The sequence below is a fragment of the Larus michahellis genome, chromosome 5, assembly GCF_964199755.1.
Source record: "Larus michahellis chromosome 5, bLarMic1.1, whole genome shotgun sequence".
In the NCBI taxonomy this organism is placed as follows: Eukaryota; Metazoa; Chordata; class Aves; order Charadriiformes; family Laridae; genus Larus; species Larus michahellis.
Window position 1 is genome coordinate 10,001,043 of NC_133900.1, and position 24,028 is coordinate 10,025,070.

Genomic DNA, 24,028 nt, shown 5'->3' on the forward strand with positions numbered 1-24,028 from the left:
TGTTCAACATTGGCACTCACAAATTCCTCATTATCGCTTATGTTAATTACTTTAGAAATTACCTTAATTGCCTCTCTGGTGCTACAGTAATAGCTTCTGACTTGTAAACCAGATGTAACAAATCCTGCGTGCAAGCGTTCACGTAGGCTTAGTATTATGGGAGGCTGTTAAACCTTCCAAGCAAACAACAAGGACCTGTCTGAGGAATTTTATGGCCGTAAAACCTGTGGGGAGGTGGGATTCATTTTAGTATTACATCTGCTGGGGAGTATTTGTGCCTTCTTGCCTGTTTGCAAGAAGAAGTACGCCACAGAAAAATTAAATTATTAGCTTAGGGACTGCAGAACGAAGGAGGGTCGCTTGGTTTTGGGGCTCACCAAAGAATTTTTAAAAAAGGCACTCCGAACACTGTGCAATCGGGAGTAAATATTACAGGTTTTACGAGAGGGCAATGTATTCGCCGTGCAGCACCAAGGGGTGAAACCTCCCTCTCCGAACTGCAAAGGGGGCATTAAAAAGGCCAGGATACGGGCTGCAGCATCACACCTTGCACAGGGAAGTCCTTTCACAGAGGTCTGGGTGGCAGGAATGGCTTAGGAGAGCAGGCCAGAGGATGAAGGTATGGGTCTCCTCATGCAGATCCAGGTGGAGGACCTCTAGGACAGACAAACCCCAGCTATCTGGACCCACCTCCCCACTTTTCGCTTGTCCACAGGGACCAGCCTCATCCCGCAGAAGGGTGGGCGAAAGGAGTCCCTGGACACACTGCGTCACGCTGATGGGATGTTACAAACCTGCTAGTTTCATCCTGTGGAAGTTGTAAGTGCAGATCTGTTTTGCCCATTCACTCTGCGGACTCGATCTCAGCGAGCTTTTCTACAAAACCCTTTCCTCCCTGAGATGGAATTATTCCACAAAAAATCAGGCCAGCTATTAGTTTAATAGCTTAAATGTTAGATGCTACTTGAAAGACCATTTTCTCCAGATTTGCAAGACGGCCTGTGATTTGACACCCAGAAGGTTAATGCCATCGCATGCGGCTCAACTCTGCGGGTGGCTGGCTGGCTCCACTGCCACAGATTAAAACCTGGGGATCCACACGCAGCAAAAGCTCTCTTGCGCATGAGGAAGACTCTCCCACGAATACAACGGTGGGCTGCATCCACCCTGACGCATAAGCACGTTCATATTCATCTACAGGCATGCAACGTGCACCGATATACACGTAAGTCTGTATGTAAATACAAATACGTAGTTGCAAACATACTTCTGTGTGCATGCCTGTATTCATGTATGTGTATCTATTAAAACTTTGGGGTATAAGATACAGGCAATGGCAGACTGAGTAATCTCAGAGAAAAATGCCAGCAGAACTGCTGTGTGACCCTCCCCGTGAATGTACCTGGAACTGGAAGGAGTCACTCTCTACTTCAGATCCGGAGTGCCTGTACCACACGATGCCTTCGTTGATGTCCTGCTGGGTAAAAGAGGTTGTAGGCGAGGCTGCTCTTCCATCAGGCAAAAGCTGCCACGAGTCTGCTGGGCCATCTGCCGGCATTGGGACCAGAAGCACCACTTCACCTGGGAAAAGCAAAGACGAACAACCAGGGCACAGCTTGTGAGAAAACAAGGAGGAACAGACGCCCTTTCACCAACCGATGAGCATCCAAAACAAATGTCCATCCAGGCTTAGGTTTTTTCCATCTAGTGTGACTAACAAAAATAGCAGAAGAGCTCCTAAAAACCACTAATGGACCTTGCAACATCCCACTGACACAGGGAAATTTTATCTCGTCTCTTGGCAACGCGAGACAGAAGAAATACACGGTCAAGCAAAAAACAGCATCTGCAACTTTAAGCTCCCAAAATGTCGTTCTGCCCGCTGACCAGCCCGTTTCAACCTTGAAACGTGCCTGTTTCATAAACTGAGCAGAAAAAAAGACGCAAAGGACATTCTGGAGTGCCTGCGCAGGGCCAAGAGAGAAGTGAGACCCAGAAAGGGTTAAAAAGCATTGCAGGAGACTCTCCATCTTCCCCTCAGGGGCACAACGTGAGCATCAGAATACAGCATACTAATTTTTTTCAAGGTCAGCTCTTTTGGGTACTTATTATGCCAAAAAGTATACTCAACCGACTTCTCTGAACAGAAGTCTTCAGCTGAACAAGAGCTCTTCACCAGAGATAGCGACGGAGCCCTGTATCACAGGCTGTACAGAAAGTGTGTACGTCCTGGTTTGTCGCTTCTCCTCCAAAGAGTATGTAGCGTTTCTATCTCCAACGTCCAGCTTATTTCTGATTTTTGTATCAGAAACAGATTCTCAGCTGGACCGCAACATCACGGGCTTCACTGCAGAGAAGAGAGAGAAGAGCAGGACGGGGGCACGACCCCCTGGTCATCAGCTTTCCTCACAGACGCCTGCAAGGGCTGGATTTTGATGTCGCTACTCCTGTTCAACGCACTTTAATCCAAAAACATCATTCTAATAAAATTACTCAAAGAGCCAAGAGAAGGGTACCAAAACTTTGGTCAGCAATTTCATTGGCGTGACCGTTTTTCCCAAGCACCCACATAAAGGAAATTAAAACCTGACAAAGAGCTATGGTATTGAAACAAATGGCATATTTTTCTATTTTACAATGTAATCTACTTGGTTTGGAGTTAACGTAGTCTGTGAAAAAATTATATGTTTCCCCTGTCTTTACTATTCTTGAGTATATATAATTTGGCTGCTCTTTAAATAACTTGAGAGTTGTATATTGTGCTTTTCTATTAGTCTTTGAAAGTATCCCTCATGGCTACCAATTCAGAAGCCACATATATGATAAATCACTTCAACTCTCCTTACAGCATTAATCATTCTGTTATGCAAAACACCCATCCTACGCTCTCCCACTTCATTTCCCCAAAACCACCCTCAAACTGTTGGAGAAATAAGAATTCATCAGGCTGAAATATCACACTTCCCTTTTATCGTCAAACTCTATGCTAATATTCCCTTATCACGGCCCTAATTACACTCCCCATCTTAGGCTTTTGCCCATGGGAGCTCACCACCTTCATCTTCCGTGGGATTTCTAAAGATGCTAATCACATACCCAAAGGAGTCAGGGCCCGCAAGTTGTTTATCCCTCCCAAAGAGAAGAAACAATTAGAACATACAGCTGTTCTAAGCAAGACGCATGCCTGCGTGCCTTCCTATAAATTAATATTTAATGCGATCAGGTTGGAGAACTCCGTGGTGTTTCCTTATGTGGTTTACGACTACCATTTCATTTCAAACACATTTTTTTTAAATAGAAAAGCACCTGTTCGTTGGTTACACACACGAATGTACAACTTGGGCACGCTCCGGCAATTTATTAAAACATATGGAGACTATAAAGCTGCAATTTCCAGAGCTGTCTTGAGGATTCAGGCGCTGCGGTCTCACACGTTTTAAGAAGAGTGGACACTTGCGTCACTTTTCACTGGCATCAGAGAGCTCATCCTCTAAGAAGGTACATCACGTGGAGCAGCTTAGGGCATAACGATACCTACTCCTACAGAAGCACGTATTTTTGGCAGGTATCAGAGCTGTGTTGAGGCATCCTGCATGCTGGGAGGAGAGCCAGGTCAGACACCGCTTCTATTTCTAGAGATAAAACAAGAGGTCCGGCATAAAGAGATCCTTAGAAAGATCGACCTCTCGCCGGTGCCCCATCGCACAGAACCAAATCAAGCCCTGCAGCAGGAGGGGATCCGGACAGGGATCCTCCTTCCCTAATTACAGCCCTTTGCTTTGGTTTCAGAGTCTCCAAATAAAGGGTGAGAAGCCTTCTTGGTCCGTGCGCTTGTGCTATGTGTAGTAGATAATTCTAAAGTGGTTTCCTTTCCTATCTAAAAATCAAATTATGTATTTTCTACAGGTATGAATATCTTTTCCATTACTCAAATACTAAGATAGGCAGATAAGCCCTCCCTCATTAAGGACACATTTCCTGCATTTCTCTGTCTTATTTTTTTCCTCCCTTTCGGTGAAATAGTATTCTAGATAAAATGTTGAAGTTCATTGATTTCTACTGCTTATTCCTCACCTGCAGCTACAAACCCATTTGTGTTGCTGCAATTAATTACAGTAGAGATAATTATGGTGATACAAATACAGGATTATAAATTTTGGTTAGGGTTAGGCAGCAGGAGACAAGCTCCTCAGGGAAAAATTCTTGTTTTCATGTAAATGCTTATTAAATACGAGAAGACACTCCTTCATTTGCAGTAGACTAAAGGGGGAATACAAATTAATTACTTCTCTTCTAAATTGCAAAAATAACATAATCTCTGTTTCCATCAGGTACTGGCAGCTGTTATGGAAACCAGCCCATCCTTACAGCAAAAGGCAAAAAAACCAGCACTGATGTTGCTAAAGGGATCCTCGAATTTTATCGGGCTCAGACAATTAAAATCAATGATATCATTTCATGGAAGTGCAAAAATGTATTATTTAAAGACACGGTTCTAGTGAAGAAAACGGTGATGCTGAGCGGGAAAATAGCATTTTTCTTTTCTGTCCGTATTTCCTTTCCCTCCACAGATGGCGTCCTCTCTTTTCCATCCAGTTTCTCTCCGTTTGTATCTCAGCTGCAAATCCCAGCACCTTCCATGCTCCTCCTTGCCTCGGGTTCAGAAGATGTTCTATAAGCTGCAGTCCTACGCGTGGGGCTGCTCATGAAAGCCCTTGCTCTGAGAGATGAGATCAGAGCGTCTCAAAAGGAATTTGGAGACAAGGATTATATACGGGTGCGAATGTCACCAATTTCTGCTTGAGCCAATAACCCCTTCCATTAGTAGAAATTAAATCAAATGTCGTGGAATTTAGGGAGTTCTCCAATTCTTCACGGTAAACATTTGCTCAGCATTTTCCAGAGGTAGATACTACTCTACGCTGCTCTTAAACTACACATTCATCACAGCATATTATCTTTTGGCAGTGAGTAAGAATCTGCCCTCCCAAGGCTGTAAATCCACCAGAATTTAACCAGGGAAGCGCAGCTGCAGAAGTTCAGATCACCAGGCAGGATGAGAGTGCTTCATTATTTTGCATGCTCATTTGAATTGGAAAAAGATGAGGTCAGCAGCACTTATTCAGCATAGTATTATAAGGAAATATTCCCTCAAATGCTATTTGTTGTGGGCAAAATACCATGGAAGAACCATATTCCCATAGGTCTTTTTCCCAGAAGTAACCAGAACCTTGCACTTTTATTTAGCAGATGGACACCTTGGGACATGTGGGGTGAAAAGCAACGCCCCACAGCTGTTTTTCGACAACAGAACTCTGAAGATACTTACCGTGTCTTGGCTGGTCCTTGATGATGGTGTAGGTTATCTCGGAGTCACGGGCACCGGGTAGCTCGGCGTGCAGAATTGTCCTGGAGATCTGTAGCATGCCTCCCTGGGGCACCCAGACCAGGGAATTTGTCACCAGCTGAGGGCTTCTGTCCTTCTGCATGCAGGGGGACAGCAGAAAAAGTTAAAAAATTAACTCAACGTCAGCGAGGCCACACTGATGCAAACAGATTTTTCAAGTGAAAAGGATCAAGCAGAGTATTTTGGAATTTCTCATGCGTTCAACTCTGGTTGTCTGCTTCAAGAAATGGTTTTGCATCCTTCACCTATGTCCCTCGGACCCAGTTCTCACCCTGTAGAACTGACCTTGTCCTCCAATGTTTCTAATTCCTATTGCTGACCCAAAACCTTCTTGACCTCCGTGTCCCTCTGTAATTTTGTCTTTTACCACCATCCTCATTCTCTCTCCACTTGACTTTCGACATACCTTGACAGAATTGATCTCCACGGCACAGTGGAAACAACATCCGAAAAAAACTATCCAGTCTCCTACACTAGTTTGATTTGATCCACATTTTCTATCACATCTCTTCATTTTATTCCTAAAAATACACACCTTTTAAAGGTATTTGGAGAACAACAGCTTCTTACCCATTCAAAACTATCTCCTTATGGCACCTTCACTATCTTTACACACATCTATAATGGCTCTTCAGGAGCAAACCCAGATTCAAGACCAACCTCATGCTTTTCTACATCACAGGGGAAAAAGGAACTTCAGGGTATGCAAACACTAATGATGAATTTTTGGCAGAAACATGAACTATGATGGTCTTCCATCCTTTGCTTGAACAGAAGCAGTTTAACATTCAGAAATCAGATACACAAAGTTCACTTAGTAGCTACTGCACCAAACCCACATCACGTTTTTTGCTAAGCTAGAACATATTTGTAGGAAGACTTTTAGATCAAGTATCTTCTCTCCATGTGGGGACTCACACCCATGGTCAAGTCATCTCTACACCACGTTTCTAAAACTGAAGTCTGCCTGAGCGTCCATCAAAGCCTTTTGCTACTTTGGTGGGATTTCTAACCTTCAAATTACTCCTGCGCCTTTTCTTCAAATGACTATTTATCCGATATTCATTCACGCTTCCTGAAATGTGGATGTCAGGACTGGATGCAGGCATGGTTTCACTACTATTTTCACTTACTTGGTAACGCTACTCTGGCATTCAAGGATTATATTAGCCCTTTTTGGCTCTAAATTACTTTGTTAGTTCGTGCTCTGTTGGACAGGCCACCAAAACCCCCGGTGACCTCTTCTGTGACACGGTTTTTTCTTATAAGCCCAGTTGCTGTAAATGTGACTTTTCTTCTTGATTTCTGCAGATTCGCCTTGAAACTGGCTGTGGCGAACTGCATAATCAGTCAAAATCCTGACTGTTCCACCTACGTGGCATCTTCCTCCTCATTTACTACTCCACATAACCGTGCGTCGCCCCAAAACTGATAAATGACTCATGTTCTTCTGAATCTGCAACAGAGACAGTAGAGAGAGCTAAAAAGATGTTTGTGAGAAAGAATCACATTAAAGGATGATTTCTCATCTCCATTTTGACACGTCTGCTGAGCTACTTTCACAGATTCATTTCGTACTGTACTTATTTCGCACCGTGTTCATTTCTAAAATGCCGCGTGATCTTCGACCGCGTCAGGTCAAGAGTTTCCCAGCACAATGGTTGCTTTATTTTTTTGAAGAACAGCGGAGAAGAAAACCAGGCGCTGTGCCAGCCAAGAGAACCCTGCCAATATATATGATAACTTTCCCCTGACCTTATCGATTCCATCACATCACACACAGAAGCGTAACTCTGGACCAGGAAACACACTAAAAAGGTCAGAAAGGTCCCTGGATTTATTGTGTAAGGAGAGAAAAGTGGGACTAGCCACACCGCAAACAGTAACAGGCAAAACGCACTGTCTGAAAATAAAATATTTCAAAGCGAACGTTAATTAAACACAAGGCTGTGGGTTTGCTATAAACATCGAACCCTCTGGCTTTTTGCTAACTAAAGGACTGAATATTCCTCCACTGGCCACGTTAAAGCAGTCACACGTTTTGTAATAGCATTTCCACCTGGTTTTGATGCTGCGATCCTGCTTGTTAATAAGAACACAGTCAGGAGACAGCTCTTTTTGCTTGGTCATCTTTTTAAAAAATATATTTAGCGACAGGCTATTGTCTGATCTGAGCGCTCACCCTGGGTTCCACAAAACAGCTAGAATCGCAGTAGATTTTTTATTATCTTTTTTTTTTTACTGATAGCTGAGCACACCGTTAGCAAACTGTGGGAAGGCATTCGCAGCATGGGAAAAGTGTTTTTGGAGAGCCCAGGGAGGGCAACACGCTCCCATGTCCATTCTTCACCTACCTTCCCCCAGGGAGGGCCCAAGACGCAGTGCCTTGCAAATATCTTGGAGACCTCCCTTGGCTGGATCTCCTCTAGAGGTCCAACACACTCCTAGAACAAACATCTTTTGCCTTTTTCCTGCATTCCCCCCACTCTCTCGGAAAAGAAAGGCTTCCATATCCCATCAGGGATGGGCAGGTGACATGTGGGTAGGTCTGAGCTCCTCTGACTTACAGTCCATAGCCTGCAATCCCATTTTCTAGGGCATGGGTTCCTTACTCCCCACTGGAGCACCACCGGTGGTGCTCTGCCAAAAACGAAGCACCGGCAGGTCTCAAATTAACTTCACAGAAGCCGTAATTGTTCGAGAACGTCAACACAAATATACAGCAGTGCAAATCGTTATTAAGAGCTCTGAAAAGAGAGGCCAGCGGTTCAAACGGCAGCAGGTCAAACGAAGTGTTTGGATGGGGGCAAACAGGGAAAAGCAGGCTGGTAGCAAGCAAAGGGACTAAAAAAGCACCTTGCAGAAAACAAGGCATACCTGTTGTGAAGAAATAAAACCCTCTAATTCACAACACTTGGAAGGTTATGTTGTCCTTCGTTTATGTTTTCCCACTTCCACCGCACGGCTCCTATGGATTAACGGCTGAGAATTACGCTGTCTGAGCCCATGGAACAGGAATCCTAGAAATGGCCTTTCACACCAGTTCTGACTATATAAAACCATCCAGAAGCACATGATAACAAGGGTACTCAGGTAAGCGACGTGGTTATAAAAACACACCTTGAACTCCCACAGCCCCAGCCAGGGTCCTACCAGGCTCTTTAGCCATCTTTGGTGTACACCAAGGGAAAAAAAACAAGTGTCTTTGCGTGTGTGTCTCAACAGCACCTTTTCAGGACCAAACCCTGCACGCAGTTCTGTTCCCGAGGCTACTCCACACCCACGATCATTAGGATGAGGCAGGAGCTGGGCATCTGCCAGCTCTACCCTCACACTAAAAGCTGCTCTGCTCTCGCCTCTGTCACCAACCTTCATTCTTCTCTGTAGCCAAGGGCTGCACTTGGAAGGAAAATGAGAGACAAAGGAGCGCAAAATGGGCCAATAAAAGAAACTACTCAGCGATCAACCCGTACTGGCATTTACGAGAACCTGCTTAATCAATAGCAAAAAAAATTAAAACGCGTTACAAACAGCACAGCGTGGTGTCCAAGCGCTTTTAGAGTCCTTCCGATCTTATACAGGCTCCTTAGGGCAACGTCAGTGATCTGGGGAAAGAAACCACAGGCAGGGTTGCTTTTATTCCAGGAGTTTAATAACTCAGCACCAGCCTTGAAAGCAGCCCCTTTTTCATTCCCAGGCTGACGGGTGAGTCTTGCCACTAATTACCATTAATTACTGCCGCAGCTTCAGGAGCGCCCGCAGGGTCCGAATGGGATCGGTCCCTCCTTGTGCTAACTACACGGACGCACGTAGCGCTTGTAAACCTGGCTGAAAATGTTCATGCCCAACTTGCTGTGAAAGGCAGCGAATGCAGCAGAGGAGGGGACAAAAGAGGGCTGACATCAGCTGCTCCTGACTCCATTTCCCAGAGCAGAACCTCTCCAAGATCGTGTAATTCTCAGATCCGTACATAAAAAGACTGCAAACAGCAGACGACTTCTCTGACAGCTCCATTTTTCATTAGCCTTTCACATTAACTAAGGGATAAGGACATTTTCAGCTTTTTTTCCTTCTGTTTTTTTTTTTTCTTTTTTTTTTACAATACCACAATACCAGAACTGAAATGCTTGCAAGCACTTTCAGCTTTTAAAAACTCAATTTTTTTCAAGGCTCCGCCACACATACCATACGTACTTCACGCCTTGTTTGGCTGGGGTTTGTTTCATAAACAAATGGAAAAGCACCCCTGATTCTAATTTTCCTGCTGTAATCTCCATAAAATTTAATGTAAAGCGCCACTTCATCTTCCAACTACAGAAGAGACAAACGACCATTATTTAATTACGAACTGCAATAAAAGCAAGAAACAAAAATTAACATACACGTTAATAATTTCTGAATGTAGGTATCTGTGCCCTGTCCTTCGGGAAGTTATCCAACAGAAAGATGCATCAAGTGAAAGATTTCAGCGGAGCAACGCTGAGCGAACAGCAGGAGACACCGCCACCGCCGCACCACTGATACACCCTGTCAGCCACACTGTTTGGTTCGCGTGTGGTCCTTTTGTGTCTCCCACCACGCTCCCATCAGCCCACTAACTGCTTTGCCTCTCTCATCAGCCCTGTCCCCACCATCTGCTCGTTCTCTAATTCTCTAATTCTTTGCAAAACTCTCACCTGCAACTCCAGAAAATCTTTTTATCAAGCTACTACGGACTTCGAATTGTCCGAAGCTGCACATTTTGAGCTGAACCATTCCTGTCGCAAACCAAAAATTGAGGTGACCTCCAAAACTCAATCGATCCCCCGCTTTCTCCTGTCTTGTGACCACAGCCTGGCGGTAATGTGGGATTAGTGACACCTCAGGGACATAGCGATACTTCTCCAGACTTCGCATTTGTCTCCGAGGGTTTATGCCACAGCACGTACCTCGGGAGCAATCTTAACGTGGAACAGGATGTTCTGGAAGTGGTATCCATCGTTCACTTGCAACAGAACGGTGTCATCCCGAGTGTCGGAGCCATCGTGAGCGTAACGCAGCAGTCCGCTGGCAAGGTCATCCAGGTGGAATACGCGGACCGCAGAAGCCGAGTCTCCAGGAGCTTTGATCAGACGCCCGTGACGTGGAGGCTCTAAAACCATCAGCACAACGTCCTGAGGATTGTCACTGTCTCTCACACCAAGCAACAGCTCTGTTATCGTTCCAATTTTCCCTCTGCGGACGAGGAGGGCCTCATTTCTGAACACATAGGGGGCCTGAAACACAAAAGCAGCTCTTAGGCGTTTGCTAAACCGTAGCAATTTGATCATGATCATAGTCTGGAATGCAAAATGTGGGGTTACGGAAATTAGCTCACTTCATCCCTGGAAACCTCCTATTTCTAAGCAGCAGAGAATCACTCTCCACACTTTCTCCCCCAGCGGGCAGATCGAAGAATAGCTAGCAATTTAGACTGACTTAGTTACATTAAAATAAGATTCTCATACCACAGCTAGCTTAGGAAGGGAAAAAAACATTTATATAGACATTTATATAGAAAGCAATTTAGTTATCAGCTAGAGCCTGTATTCCCTTTGCCGTCTGCATGGATACGAGACAAGGGACACAGCTTTGCCTTATTACCGTCCACGGAAACTCAAACGGAAATGCGGACCCCAACTATTTTGGGAGGTCTACGTGTTCCATGCATGTCTGCAGGCCCAACGGGAATGCAGGCACCTCAGACGCTGAAGATTTACATCTGAATAATCAGTTCAGGGTGGGTCGGGGATGGAGACACACCATATTCTCACTGCGTATAACCTACAGCTTCGATAACTCAGACAGACGTCTTTCAGAGCACTGACGCTTGAGAATAAGACCCCAGACAACCAGCACGCCCAGGTTACCTGTTTCAAATGAGTTGCAGAGAGGGGAAAAAAGGAAGCAAGGAAGAACGAAAGGAGAGGGAGAATAACCTGCACAGGTTACACTAAGAGCAGTGAGCCAAACTGAGAGGCAGAAGCTTGAATTAACGCTTCTAAGTAGAAATGAGTGAATCAAGTGACACTGAAGGATGTGCTTTTGCTTGTCCCGCACTGATGAAGTCCACCTTGAAGACAGGAAAACTGGATGTCATCAGCATCATTATTTCTTTATCTTCAAATACTTATTTTCAAAGACTCCACACAGCCCTGCTCCTCCTAGAATGAAGACCAGCTAGAGTCCACGTTTCCGCTGGTTTAAATTCGTTCCCTACTTCTTCGCCGTCAAAAAAGTTTAAATCTGCAGTGTCTATTGATCCCGATAAAACATCATTTGCCATCAGTAATACCTTGCCTCGGGAGGGGGGAGATCCCGCAGAGACAGAGGCAAAGCCCCGGGAACGTTCAGTAGAACGCGAACCGCTGCCGTCTCACCTGCGGACAACTCGTCAGGGTTATTAAGGATCGGCAGGCAAAACTCCTATTATTAAACCTCACTTACGTATTCTGGGGCAGTGACTGCAGCTCTTCCTTAGGTGAATGTCCTACTAGGGTAAACAAGAGATTCGACCAAGCAAAGCTTTCAGCGCCAGCCAGAATCAATAGACACGCAACAGGATCAACATCCGCAGTTTTTCTTACACGAAAGGACAAACTACAACACTTGTAATTTCCAGAAGTTACGGAACGACTAATACGGAATACAATGATTAAAAGCAACAAAATGCAATTAAAAGAAATTATAATTCCTAACCCTGAAGCTACCACACCTCTAGGACCCCAAACTGGAAAAAAGCCGAGCAGTGCAAAGTCTCGAGATTGTCAGAGAAGCACAGAAATCACCCATCTCAGGAGGAGCTGCTTCCTATAAGGAACACTAGATGTATTAAACTGGAGACCCCCCCGCAGGACCCCAGCACGGTACGTGGTGACAAAGTCAGCAGCTCACCATGGTTTTGAGCTGCTGGCTGCACTCGGCATGAGGCACCACATAGCACCAGCACCTTCAGACACAAGCCCTGTCCACCACTGTAATGATTAAAAGAAATTCATTTCTTCGATCCCTCATTGTGAGGATGGACGCCGAGTCAGGCTCGTAGGCAGGAAGGAGTCAGCACTAAAAGGGAAAGGATGATGGCCAGACTTCCAGTTACAGTTTCATCAAGCCATTTAATGCTCCTCTGAGGATGTAAATGGGCCTTAAGAGCAGCAGACTCTCGTTTGCAGTTTAAAGTCTCTTTACACTGCTCGAATATGCCAAGTAGCCACAACTTCCATTCAAGCAAAGCTATCTCATCGAGCATTCAACTAGACTGTTCGACTATGGAGAAAGCTCGGTGCAAGCTGCAAAGCCTCCTTGGAAACCTGGACCCCATTCAAGTGAGTCCACGGCCAACTCCTCGCCAGCAGGACCAGCAGCAAGGGGGAAGCTGGGCTGGGCAGCTCCAGCACATCCACTGCCCTGGAGGAACGACCGGAGCTTGAGCGGGATCAAAGCCTGTGCGGAGGGATGTGGTGATACGACAGGCTGAGAGGCTGCGCTTGGCACACGCAGCTAGGCTGGGCTTGAACAACTCTTTGCTGTGCTGCTGTGTCCTCTCCTTTAATGGGAATCGTAGAATCATAGGGTTGGAAGGGACCTCTGGAGATCATCTAGTCCAACCCCCCTGCCAGAGCAGGGTCGTCTTAGAGCAGGTAAGACTTGAACATCAGGGCAGGTAATCTTGAACATCTCCTCATATCTTGTTTTTTAGAAAGCCTACCCTCAGAAGAGGAGTCACAGACGTCCTGCCTCCGTGCCATCCCTTGGGTGAGGCCCCTCCACGATACCATGCTACAGACCTTGAATAACAATAATACGAGCGACACGGACACTCGACGGTACCATCAACTTGCCACAAGTGGTGAGACGTTTAAGAGACACACTTTAACCAGCTCACGCTGATTTAATTCCCAACTGCCCTGGAAGAAAGCAGTTAAGTAAATGCTCTTGATTGTCAAAGCCCCCCTGCCACAGGGATCAATCATCGTTCAATTGCCCTGCACTAAGAGACCGAACTAGACCATCCGCGGATCCAAAGAATAATTTAAACAGCAGGGGCTCCTTAACCCTCACTGATAATGGCTCCAGGATTGCACAGCTACAATTCCCCACACAAGTACAATTACACGCAGCAGCTTCTTCAGTCACTTACCCCAAGTCCAGCTCTTCCATGTGACTCTTGGCTGCCTCTCAACTATGTAAGAATTAAGTCTAATTTGCCTGACCTCAACTCCAGCTCAAGTTCTGCCCAGCTCCTTCGTTATCACTGCAAGAAACCACGGCTCCGAATGGTACAGAATTTGCGCTTGTTTCCAAGCTTTGTTACATTACCTGTGTTGAAAACGCTTGAATGTTGACCACCTCAGGACGGGAGAAGAACTGTTGATCGCTGACCTTCAAGGAAAACTGTCCTTTCCTAAACAAGTCCCAAGCAAGCCAAAACACAGGATAATATAAATTAATGAAGTACTCGTGCAGGACTCAATAATGACAGAAATATTATATATTCAGTAAATTACCAGCTTTGTGACAGAAGCTTTAGCTCAAGGTTTTTCAATTATGTTTTTATAGTATTTTTTTCTGAAGATTCACAACAGTCACAACAGGTAACAAAATACCTTTAACTATGTAATAATATACCCTCGCTTCCCTTTAACTAATGATACGCACATAGGACGGCATCTCCAAGATAAAGTACCGATTCTAAATGTCAGTTATTTGCCGCGAAAGAAAAACGTCACTTTTCTGGCTTCGGAACAGAAGCTCCAGACCAGGCAGACCAGGAAAAAAACCATGACCCAGAAACACGTGCCTGAAGTCCAGTAAAGATGAGCTAACCCTTGGCATCAGAAGGACACCCTGCAAGTCTTACCGAGAACAACGGATCAAAGAACACCCTAATAAATACAGGCAGACATTTAGAACAATTCCACTGATAGCAGTCGAGTCCCAAGGCTTTACGGTGATGTCAATCAAGCGTGAAATTTGGCAGGACGACTGGCTTATTGCCTGGCAGCAGGAAAAAATCTGCTTCCTTGTGACATGCTGGCAGCGTGAGCGTTGCCAGCTACTAATCACCGCTAATTATCCCACGACACTAACAGAGCTCATATTGCAGGCAAAGAAGTAATGGCTGAATGCAGATTGTGCCGCAGAGCATAGCGGTGACATCGTTGGACCATCTTCCTGACGGTATCAAGGAGTTGTTGTAAGAACCAGAGTAATACGCCAGTTTTAAACCCACAGCAGAGTACCCTAAAGATGAGACAGACTCCTGCACCCCCAAAGCACAACAGGTTTGGTAGCTGGATTGCAGTGACCTCTTATACCGTAAACAGAGAAGTTTTGCACCGTCATTTATACTACGGTGCGGTGTAAGTACATTGGTAATTTATTCAACAGCAGGGAAAAGTGCGCTTCCCTGGAAGAATGTTTCCAAGGAAATACCTGTTCTCAAGATATGTCATTTTTTTTAAGGCAAGAGCTCTGAAAAAAGTTTCAGCACGGTCACCTGGATTTCTCTTTGCTGTGCACAAAGCGGACTCTCTTCTCCTTCACATCCTGGGAGCTGAAGCGGTCGCCTTTGCTCAGCGGCACCTCTTTCCCGTTCACCGCCATCACTAGCCTGCCGTTGGAGGGAGCACTGTCGATATGGAACAAGAGCCGTCCTCTGTCGCCACCCGGATCACGCACACCCAGGAAGGAGAGGTCCAGGGGCTTTACCCCGCCAATTCCTACTGTGAGGGTGCTGTTCCCACGGAAGCTCGGGGGATGCTTGCTGGCTAAAAAGAAAGAAGGGGAAAGTACTACTGAATGAATTACAGCCATGGGCTGCGTTAGCATCTTGCCTGTCACTACCACCTTTTTGGATAACAGACCGGACCCTTATAATGCCCTCTTCGTTACTGACCTAGGTGGACAACCACCATCTTGAGAAGAACCGCAATCCATCCCAGTCCCCACTGTGATTTTGAGACGCTTGGGCAACTTACTCCCATCTCGAGGTCCCTGTCACAAAACTCAAAGCCAACACACACGCGCCGCTATATCTAACTAGGTAACTTCACTAGAAAACCATATCCATGCACAAAAAAAAGAAAAAAAAAGCTGGAGAAAAATAGCTGCCAACTTTTAACAGTCAACACGGAACTGCACAAAACTGAACTCCAAAAATGCCACTGAATGAACACTACTTCTGGCCCTAAAATCTGCTGGATGTCTGCCGGCTCGGTTGCTTTATCATGAGAGACGCTCACCTTCTTCACACTCTCTGGTCCACGTATTGCCATAGAAACCCTGGCCACAGGCAGAAACACAAATCTTATTCTTCAGAAAGGTGGTGCTGTCACAGAGGTGGCACAGGCTGTCACCGTCACACTCCAAGCATCCAGGAGGACAAGCTGAATTGGACGGAAAGCACAACCCCATTGAGACACTGCAAAAACAACGCGTCCGCTGGTGCGCAGAGCTGCCCCCGGGGCTCAGAACAGAAACACCACTGCTGTCTGTGTCTTACCTACCTGCCAAAATAATGAAAAAAGAAGGGGCAGGGAGTTGAGATAAAAGAGCTGTTAACAAGTTCCTTCCCCATTTGACGACTGTTTCCCATTGACTACAGAGCACCTGAGACGATCTTCCAAATGGAAGGAACACATTTTTAAGTAACTGTTATACCTATTTGAAAAAAATACTCCAAACACACTTTCAGGTCCAACACAGCTTGTTAACCCACAAATACAACTGAAACCTCTCTAAAAATGTTGTTCTGACACCTGGCTTTTTATTTCCAGTGCGTACACACATACACACACACTAGCGGCCATCTACATTGAATCTCATTCCTCCTGAATTAGTCGCATCTAAATGCAGATGCAGCCCGTTATCTAATTCTCAGGTGACAGCATCACCTCAGCAGCATCTAAGCTCTTCCTCTTCACCTCAGCTTTGGAGAGAAAAAGCAGCGTATAGAGAACAGAGCCTACAACCCTGGTCCCTCTCTACCACATCACGCTCGCTTTGCTTACCTGAGCACTTTCGCTGTGCGTCGTCTGCGTAATATCGCTTCCCGCATTTGTGAACACAACGAGCGTCCAAGAGGAAAAAGGGGGCTTCGCAAAGGCTGCACTCATCTGGTTGGCGACACTGAAGGCAGCGTTGGTCACACCCTAAAAGTCGTATGAAAAGAGTTCGGCTCGACACCGCTTTGAACGGCTTGAAAGACGCCCTGTAACACCCCGCAGGAACCGCAGCCCTCCTGCGTGTGTGTGCTGGAGGGCAGCGAGACATCTGAAGCTAAAGCATGCCTTCTGAATGCAAGACGTGCACAAATCAGGGGAACAAGCCGGCAGCAGCCATTAGAAGTAACGCTCAAGAAGAACTCACTCTGGCAAGTGTCTGATTCCTTGTAGAAAGCTGCAGGGCACCGCTCCACACAAGCTCCTTCGTGGAGAACGTAGCCCTCCATGCACTGCAGGCAGTCGGTCCTCTGGGGACCTCTACAAGCGTTACAGCTCCAGTCACACTCTGGAATTCAAACAATTCAAAAGTCAATGCAGGGCAGCCCTTTCTGGGGCGCTCACCCTATACGTTAGCACTTGGGGTCTACGAGCCATGGGAATATAAGCCCTAGGAGCAAAAAGCACAGTAAAGAACTGTTAAAGAGAGACTAAAAAAAGAAGAAAGCGTGATTTGTACTGAGACACGTATTACAATTCAAGATACTGGCGGGGTTTTTTCCCCCTCTCGGACTTAACACGTTCTACTATGTCAAATTCGAGCAGGGTTGGCTCTTGGTCAGCATTCAGGCCCGCTAACACTGGCACAGTTTTGTTACCTGACTTTATCCCATAAGGAGCAACGCTCTTTTTCTGCCAACACTGAGTTTGTTGCTCACTAGCAACTATCCACCCTGCTTCATCAACCTCATGCTTTCAAATGACTCCGACCAAAAGAAACTGAAATCGCTGTCGCTCACAGTCCAAATGCCCTTCTGGAAAGGCCACTGGCCAGAAACACGCTGGATCCGGCTGGGATCAGATCTGCCTTCACATGTCCTTGTTCTATGTCCTCTCCAAGTCTTCAGCAGAGTCCCAACCATGCACACGTGCCCAAGGACTACTCCGGCTGCCAACACTGCTGTTCACTTCCTGGTGGCACTTAGACGGTCCGTATCAGCAATTAATGACAGACCCACTTGGCTGACGAGACAGACGAACAGGCAAAAGCAAAAAGGGGGGAAACAAGGACTCGTTGAGGTGAGCAGAACTACTCCAGTCCATGCAGCAGGTCCAAGACAAAGCCAGGACAAGAGCCCTGCCTCATTCCAACACCCTGAACACCAACGTCACCTCTCTGAAGAACCGCAGTGTTAAAGGGACGGATGCTACTCAGCCAAGCCAGGTTCGGGTACTGAGCAAGCCAGCTAGAAATGAGCACTCAACAACAACTCATTTGTATTATTATCCTGGTCTTAGTGGCGTTAGCTGCAATAAAGCCACGTTATCCTCACTTATTTCCACTCTCCTTGGGAGTTCTGGACATCTTTCAAGTCATGTGTCTTTTAAATCACTCCAAACTGTTGTTTCTGCACTCAGCCAGTGATGCAGTATTTAATAAGACGGAGAGAAGCAGGTAAGCACACGAGGCCCTACAAGCACTCTAAACCAGATTTAGCCCGGTAAGCTCACTCATTATTCAGCTGACCCATGACCAAACGAATTGCTGGCCCCAACCCTTGAAAAGTTCGCTGGCTCACTTACTAAATCATTTACAAGACACAGGTTTGCAACAATCTCGTTTCGCTGAAAGGCTGAAATAGGTGACAGTGAAGTGCCGAAAAAGAGAAAAAACGGCAAAAGCCTCACAAGAAATCTCTCGCCAAACAACTCCCCGTCTCACACACGCTTCTTAAAGCCGGCTACCTGCACAGATCACGCTGCAATGTACCGCAGCCTCAGCAATTATTTTTTTATTATTATTTTTTTTTTCTTTAAAGTGGCAATGTATTTTTCACCTCTGCAAGTCTTGCTGGAAAAATCCAGGTAATACTGCTGAGCGCAGCTCTCATACTGGCATTCTCCAAACAAGAGGACCTTCGCTGGGTCTCTGCAGGACGTACAGCCGGCAGCTGATTCACAGCTCGAGCACTGGCTGCTGCAAGCTGTGGAAAGACAAAGACAACGAAAAATAACTGTAATTACTGACGCGCCAGCCAACGGTACACGTGAAAATGGTATTATCCTGTAGGCTTGCCCCTCCTCTTGTCCTCTTTGAAAGACGCCTGCGGAGACTTCGGAGTTTTTGCTGCTTATGTTCCATTTCACCGTTTCCAAAATGTAAAAAGCCTTCTTCCATTTGGAATAGAATGTTACGTCTCCTCACGCTGCTTCTCACTCTCCTCTGGACAGGTCAGGGTAAAACACTGACCCTTGAATTCAAATCACCAAGTAAGAGCTTTCCCTGCCTCTGTTTTTCCTATTTTCTTTAAGTAACCTGCATTTCGTACGATTCCAGACTTAACCCGTGAACGCACAAATCTGGAGACCACAGAAGAGTGCTGCAATCCAGTTAGCAAACCTTGGTGGGACCGAAGACCTGTTTAATTTCACTTCAGGTTTCCATCTTTTTATTTGCACGTAGTGTGAAGTTTTGGAGCAAAGAAAGGATGCCAGGAAAAAAAAGAATTCAGGGCTTTACTGAATCTAGGATCAAAGTCCAGAGGTTCAGAATATTGCAACTCACCTCTTTGATGTCCAGGGTCTAAACTTCTCAGGATGCTGTACTAACAGCCGCGTGCACGCAGCGCTGATGTCAGAGCTCTTAGTTAACTCACAGCAGAAGATTTAATAGCTATGAAAGACCAAAAATATTTCCTAGCCCTCTGCCTACGCACTGAAAAGCTCGCTCTGATTCTGGTGAGAAGAAACTTTATAAAATAAAACATGCGGGAAACTCATGGAGGTTCACGTTTGCTTTATACCAACAACTGTAACCACCCTGTTAGCAAGTACCACGATGGCGTACGCAAAAGGGACTCCTAAACTCCTGGCCAACTACCCCTAAATCCATACGGAGTCGGCATCTTTGCCCAAGCTCAATTCTGTACTTGCGATAAATGAGAAAAAGCCCTGAAAACACAGCCCTGCGTGTTTAAACTAAAGAACAAAGCACAGCTGGCCATTTTTAATGGAAAAAACCAAACAAAACCTCTCCTAGGATTTAGCACAACTACAGTCCAGGTGCTATATACCGACATTACTTGCGGTACCATGTCAGTGACACGCTAATTGTGGGATGCTAATTTAGTGGTATGCCAACTGTGGAAATCCACTTCAATTTGCTTGTAATTCAAGACAGAGGTTTATATCCGTAAAACCCCAAAATACCAAAGTACATGTGAAGATAGCCGTGTTCCTCTCACTGAAGTGATAACCCAGCGCTCTTCAAAACAGTGAACTTGTTTTAGCTCATCTAAAAAATGTCACAGAAGGCCTGTGTTTTATTGAGGTACAAATGATTTCTAACAAGATGTTTATCTAAAGAACCTGGCAGCTGGTTTTGCGTGCTCTGGTGCCTGTTTGATTTCCCTTCACTTAAGAATACTACACAGAAAAAGTGCTATTTCCAAGTGCCACAAAAAGCCAACTCTTACAAGTATGTTAAAAATTCCACACGAGGTCTCAATCTATAGAAGCTGGGTTACCCGTGAAGGCATGCCAGAACAGCAAGCAAAAACTGTATTTGAAATCCATCCTGTCTGCTTGTTTTATTAGCCTGAGTCCCTATCTGCATTTTTAAACCCATGAAGAACTTGTTAAGCGTTGCCCTGTTCCTCGGCCAGTAGGTCCTTGAGTTTAAAAATATCTCCGAGAGCCCATACCTGCACTCAGCATCTCTCTGAACTTCATTCCAAACCCGAGTTCCTCAAAAGTGCAACGCGACTAAAATAAACGTTGAAGAGAGACCAAATTTTCTCAGCCTAAGAGCCGACCTCCGTTTAAACAATTTTCACTACCTCTAAGCGGTAGCTTTCCAGCAGCCTGGGACAGTTTCTACCTACGTGGCTTATCAGCAGTGCTTCACTTGAAGAGGCACAAGTGACACTTGGAATGACAAAATTCCAGTGCACCGACGCACTTCACCGTGAGGCTCCTGCCGCAAGGATTACACGCGCTTCTTGAAAAGCCATTTGCACTAAAGAGATTGGAGCAGTTCAATTTGCTCGCAAAAAATCTATTTGCACTTGAGCTACTAAACCAAATTCAGGAAGGGGACAGTCCTCAGGAACGTTCCACTTCTACCACGATGTCCTGAGGGAGGAGGTATTGACAGGGAAGTTTTCATTAGAAAAGGGCATTTTAATTAGGAAGGGAGGTATTCTGGTGTAGTTAGCAATAAGAGAATCCATACTGCGGGAGAGAACAGTGAATATCTCGTAGAGCTTGTAGGAAACTAGGCAGGACAGTGAGAATCCCACAATTCCTCTTTTTTATTCATCTTTTTTATCACTTTCCTTCTTTTCATTATTATTGAATAGCCTTTTTTTTTTCTGTCAGCAGAAGAACGGTACAAAGTCTTCCACCTATTTCCTTGAACTTATGCAAGGTGTCTCCATTTCTGCTCGCAAGATGGAAATAATAGTTTCAGGAGAACCATATATTTCAACAAAAGGCGGGTAAAGCTGACAGCTGCTACCAGCTTCCTCCTGCAGGACCTCATCAGTAAAGAAACTGGGTCAAGACAGGATGACAACGATACCTATCCTTAGTGCGGTGCAACAGAGTTATTTTATCATAAATCGGGGATAATTTAAACCAGGACTTACGAAATCTGAGCGTTCAGGTTCACAGCAACCACACCACTGAAGCACTCACTCATTTTCAGGTGCGGGTATTACAGGGGGTCAATTCAAGCAGGGTTTTTTCACATTTGTTTTATGCCTCTGGGCCATATAATTTTCCATTTGGGAACACCAAGCCCCACAACTATGTGAGGAATAACCCAACTGCTGTCAGGGCCAGAGCGAACATAGACTAGTAAAGGAAAAGAGAGGCGCCGAGAGGTTCACACGGGATAGCAGGAGTAGGATAAAACATTACTGGACTTAACACCAGATCAATTGCATCAGACCGTTCGGAGGTAAAAACATCACAGCTCAAGTCAGTGGGGGCTGTGCCTCCCAAGCCGTACCTTGTTTCTACCGAGGTTTTACACGTGGAAAAATTCAGCATAAATGCTGCAGTCTTAAAACAGCTTCCACGGCAGGTGCTGGCAGGTTGTGCAGCGGGGAGGGGGTTTGCCTTAGCAAGAATTGATTAAAACCGGTCTAAACTTGTCAAGTTTTCACAAAGCCCAGAATCCACCAGGACTTTTGGCCACTTCTCTATGTACCGCCTAGACAACTTCACAAGGAAGCCTACACAAACCCTCCTGCAGCTTTTAACTACGGGACCCAAAGCCTCTTGCCTTTGAAGTCGCTACCAACACCACAACTGTGTTCAAATGGAACCCACGCTGTAGGCTCCGTTTCTAGGGCAGCTAATCACCTCTGTCAACTCGCAGCCAATTTTTAGGCACTTGAAATCTTTCTTTTCCTGGCGAGAGGAACACTAAGCGAAGGAACAAGAAAAGGCATGTCAGCGAATACGCCGTGGAAAGGAGAGAGACACTCACGTTTGCAGGTCTGCCTGTCGTCCCTGTAGTATCCCGGGGAACAGGCTGGCGCACACATGCTGGTGTGGGAGAGAACCAGGCTGGTGTCGCAGGAAGAGCAGGAAAAAGGACCCCCGCCGCTGCAGGTCTTACACGAGGGGTGACACCCTGCAAGGACAGCAAGAAGAAGTGCTTCTGTTCAAGGGAAAGGAGATCTTTGAGGAAGCTTCACTAGGTTCAGCAGAAGCACTCTCAGAGCCTGAGCACGGTGACACCGCGTACCAAAAGCTCCCGCTAAGTCGAAGCCCTTACTGCTGCATAGCGGTCAGGAGCAGAAACAGGCAATCCAGCTTGGGACAGATGGATTAAATGGGTTTGTTTGTGCTCCGTGTGCTACGCATACTAGCTCCCTCCCCTCCTCTCCTTTCTCTCTCTTTTTACCCATTCCTCTTCTCTTCAACCTTCCCTTCTCCTTAAGAACAACCCCACAGGATCTGGCCCAGACCTGTCGATCAGAACAGAGCGAAAAAAGGGCAAGCACGTATCAGTACCTCTCTCTCATGCTTTCTCTCAAACTAGTTGCAGGTCAGATCCTCCTGAGCCTGATGCCCTTTGCCTATTTAGGAACCATCTAGTGCTTTTCCGACACCTCCACACCTCCCTGAAGATTTACATCCCTCCCTTCGGCAGGAGTTGCACAGCTGCCCCCTACTGCAAAAAGCAACACTGAGGAGAGAACAGGCAATCTCTACGCGCCCCCTCTCCATTTCACTCATTACTTCGTGGGCTTTTGTCCTATTTTCCCCCCTCCTAAGGTCCCCTGGTTTTCAGGTTGAAGCACCGTGTTCCGCTCAGCTGCTCACCGCACAGAAGCCCTTCATCCCCCACATTCAGCATTCGGCATGAATTCTTCTATTCCTCATTCCTTTTAGGACCTCACATTTCATTTCCCTTTCCACGCTGGGATGCCATTTTCACAGGCTGACGGATCACTACCTGGAGATCACGGCAAGGATGCCGACACTCTGCGTGTGAGGTTAGAACCGGGTCTCCCTGTGTGCATCGTTACACCTGCCTAACCCAAACTTACACCTCTGGCGCTACTGCCCAGACACTCAAGTCTTCCAAGATCTTTCTGCAATCCTTCATAGCCAGCAAATCCCTCTGACTGCCTCCAGTAAGGAAGTACATCGCTATCTTTTTCTTTCCCTGCATTTTAAGAGACATTTTTATGCTACCCATCTTGGTTTCTTTCCCTGTTTCCTTCCCATCCCTTGGTCTGCCAATTCTTGTGCTTCTTAGTCTGATTGAAGAGATTTAAAATACCACAGCGGATAAGGCCAAAGTATCCTATGAATTTCTCCAAAGGGGGTACACGCTCACAAAATTATTAGTCCACTTTATTTCTTGATAGGCCTTTACCTAAGGATTGATGCCATCATTACGTCTATCCAGCCAAATTAATCATGAGCGAAAGTGGGCAAAGAAATCACAGAAGCGACTGCATTATGCCGCGCTGGAGATCTTCAAAGCCAGCACAAAATGTAACACGAGCTCTGACACAGTCTGAATAATGCAAAACTTCTTTTAAATGAAACCTTTACACCAAAGGGAAGAAATGGTATCCCTAGGCTTCAGCGTCCAGGACGGCAATATCGCTTTCAGGGGTCTTTCCAATTAAATGACACAGAGCATATTTCATACATCTCTGAGATTTCATTTGTCAAAAACAGGTAAATAAAAACACTGCACAACACGGAGTGCCTGAGAGAAGCTCTGAAAGACTAACCATCCGGTATTAGACTGGATTAGGAAATGCCACTTCCTGCAAAAGGAGCATCTACATCTTAATTCCAATAGATGTGATTTCTTGTCTTGATTTCTTTCTCTTCAAATAAACTGCAATACCCTTTGCTCAGTTTAAGACGCATCGGGCTTTAACGTGTCTCTGCTGACCATTTAACA

At 45.8% G+C, this 24,028-nt stretch overlaps 1 protein-coding gene across 2 annotated transcripts in view; it reads right to left on the bottom strand.

The window, feature by feature from the left end:
• Positions 1-24,028, bottom strand: part of FRAS1 (Fraser extracellular matrix complex subunit 1) — a 166,818-nt gene that overhangs the window by 44,076 nt on the left and 98,714 nt on the right. For both annotated transcript variants that reach the window (XM_074588658.1, XM_074588659.1), the window contains exons 21-30: positions 22,085-22,231; positions 18,426-18,572; positions 16,796-16,936; positions 16,438-16,578; positions 15,670-15,813; positions 14,925-15,195; positions 13,745-13,829; positions 10,336-10,662; positions 5,330-5,483; positions 1,403-1,581 (exon numbers count right to left, since the gene is read on the bottom strand). In XM_074588658.1, the coding sequence (XP_074444759.1) occupies positions 1,403-1,581; positions 5,330-5,483; positions 10,336-10,662; positions 13,745-13,829; positions 14,925-15,195; positions 15,670-15,813; positions 16,438-16,578; positions 16,796-16,936; positions 18,426-18,572; positions 22,085-22,231 (1,736 nt within the window). The remainder of the gene's footprint in view (positions 1-1,402; positions 1,582-5,329; positions 5,484-10,335; positions 10,663-13,744; positions 13,830-14,924; positions 15,196-15,669; positions 15,814-16,437; positions 16,579-16,795; positions 16,937-18,425; positions 18,573-22,084; positions 22,232-24,028) is intronic.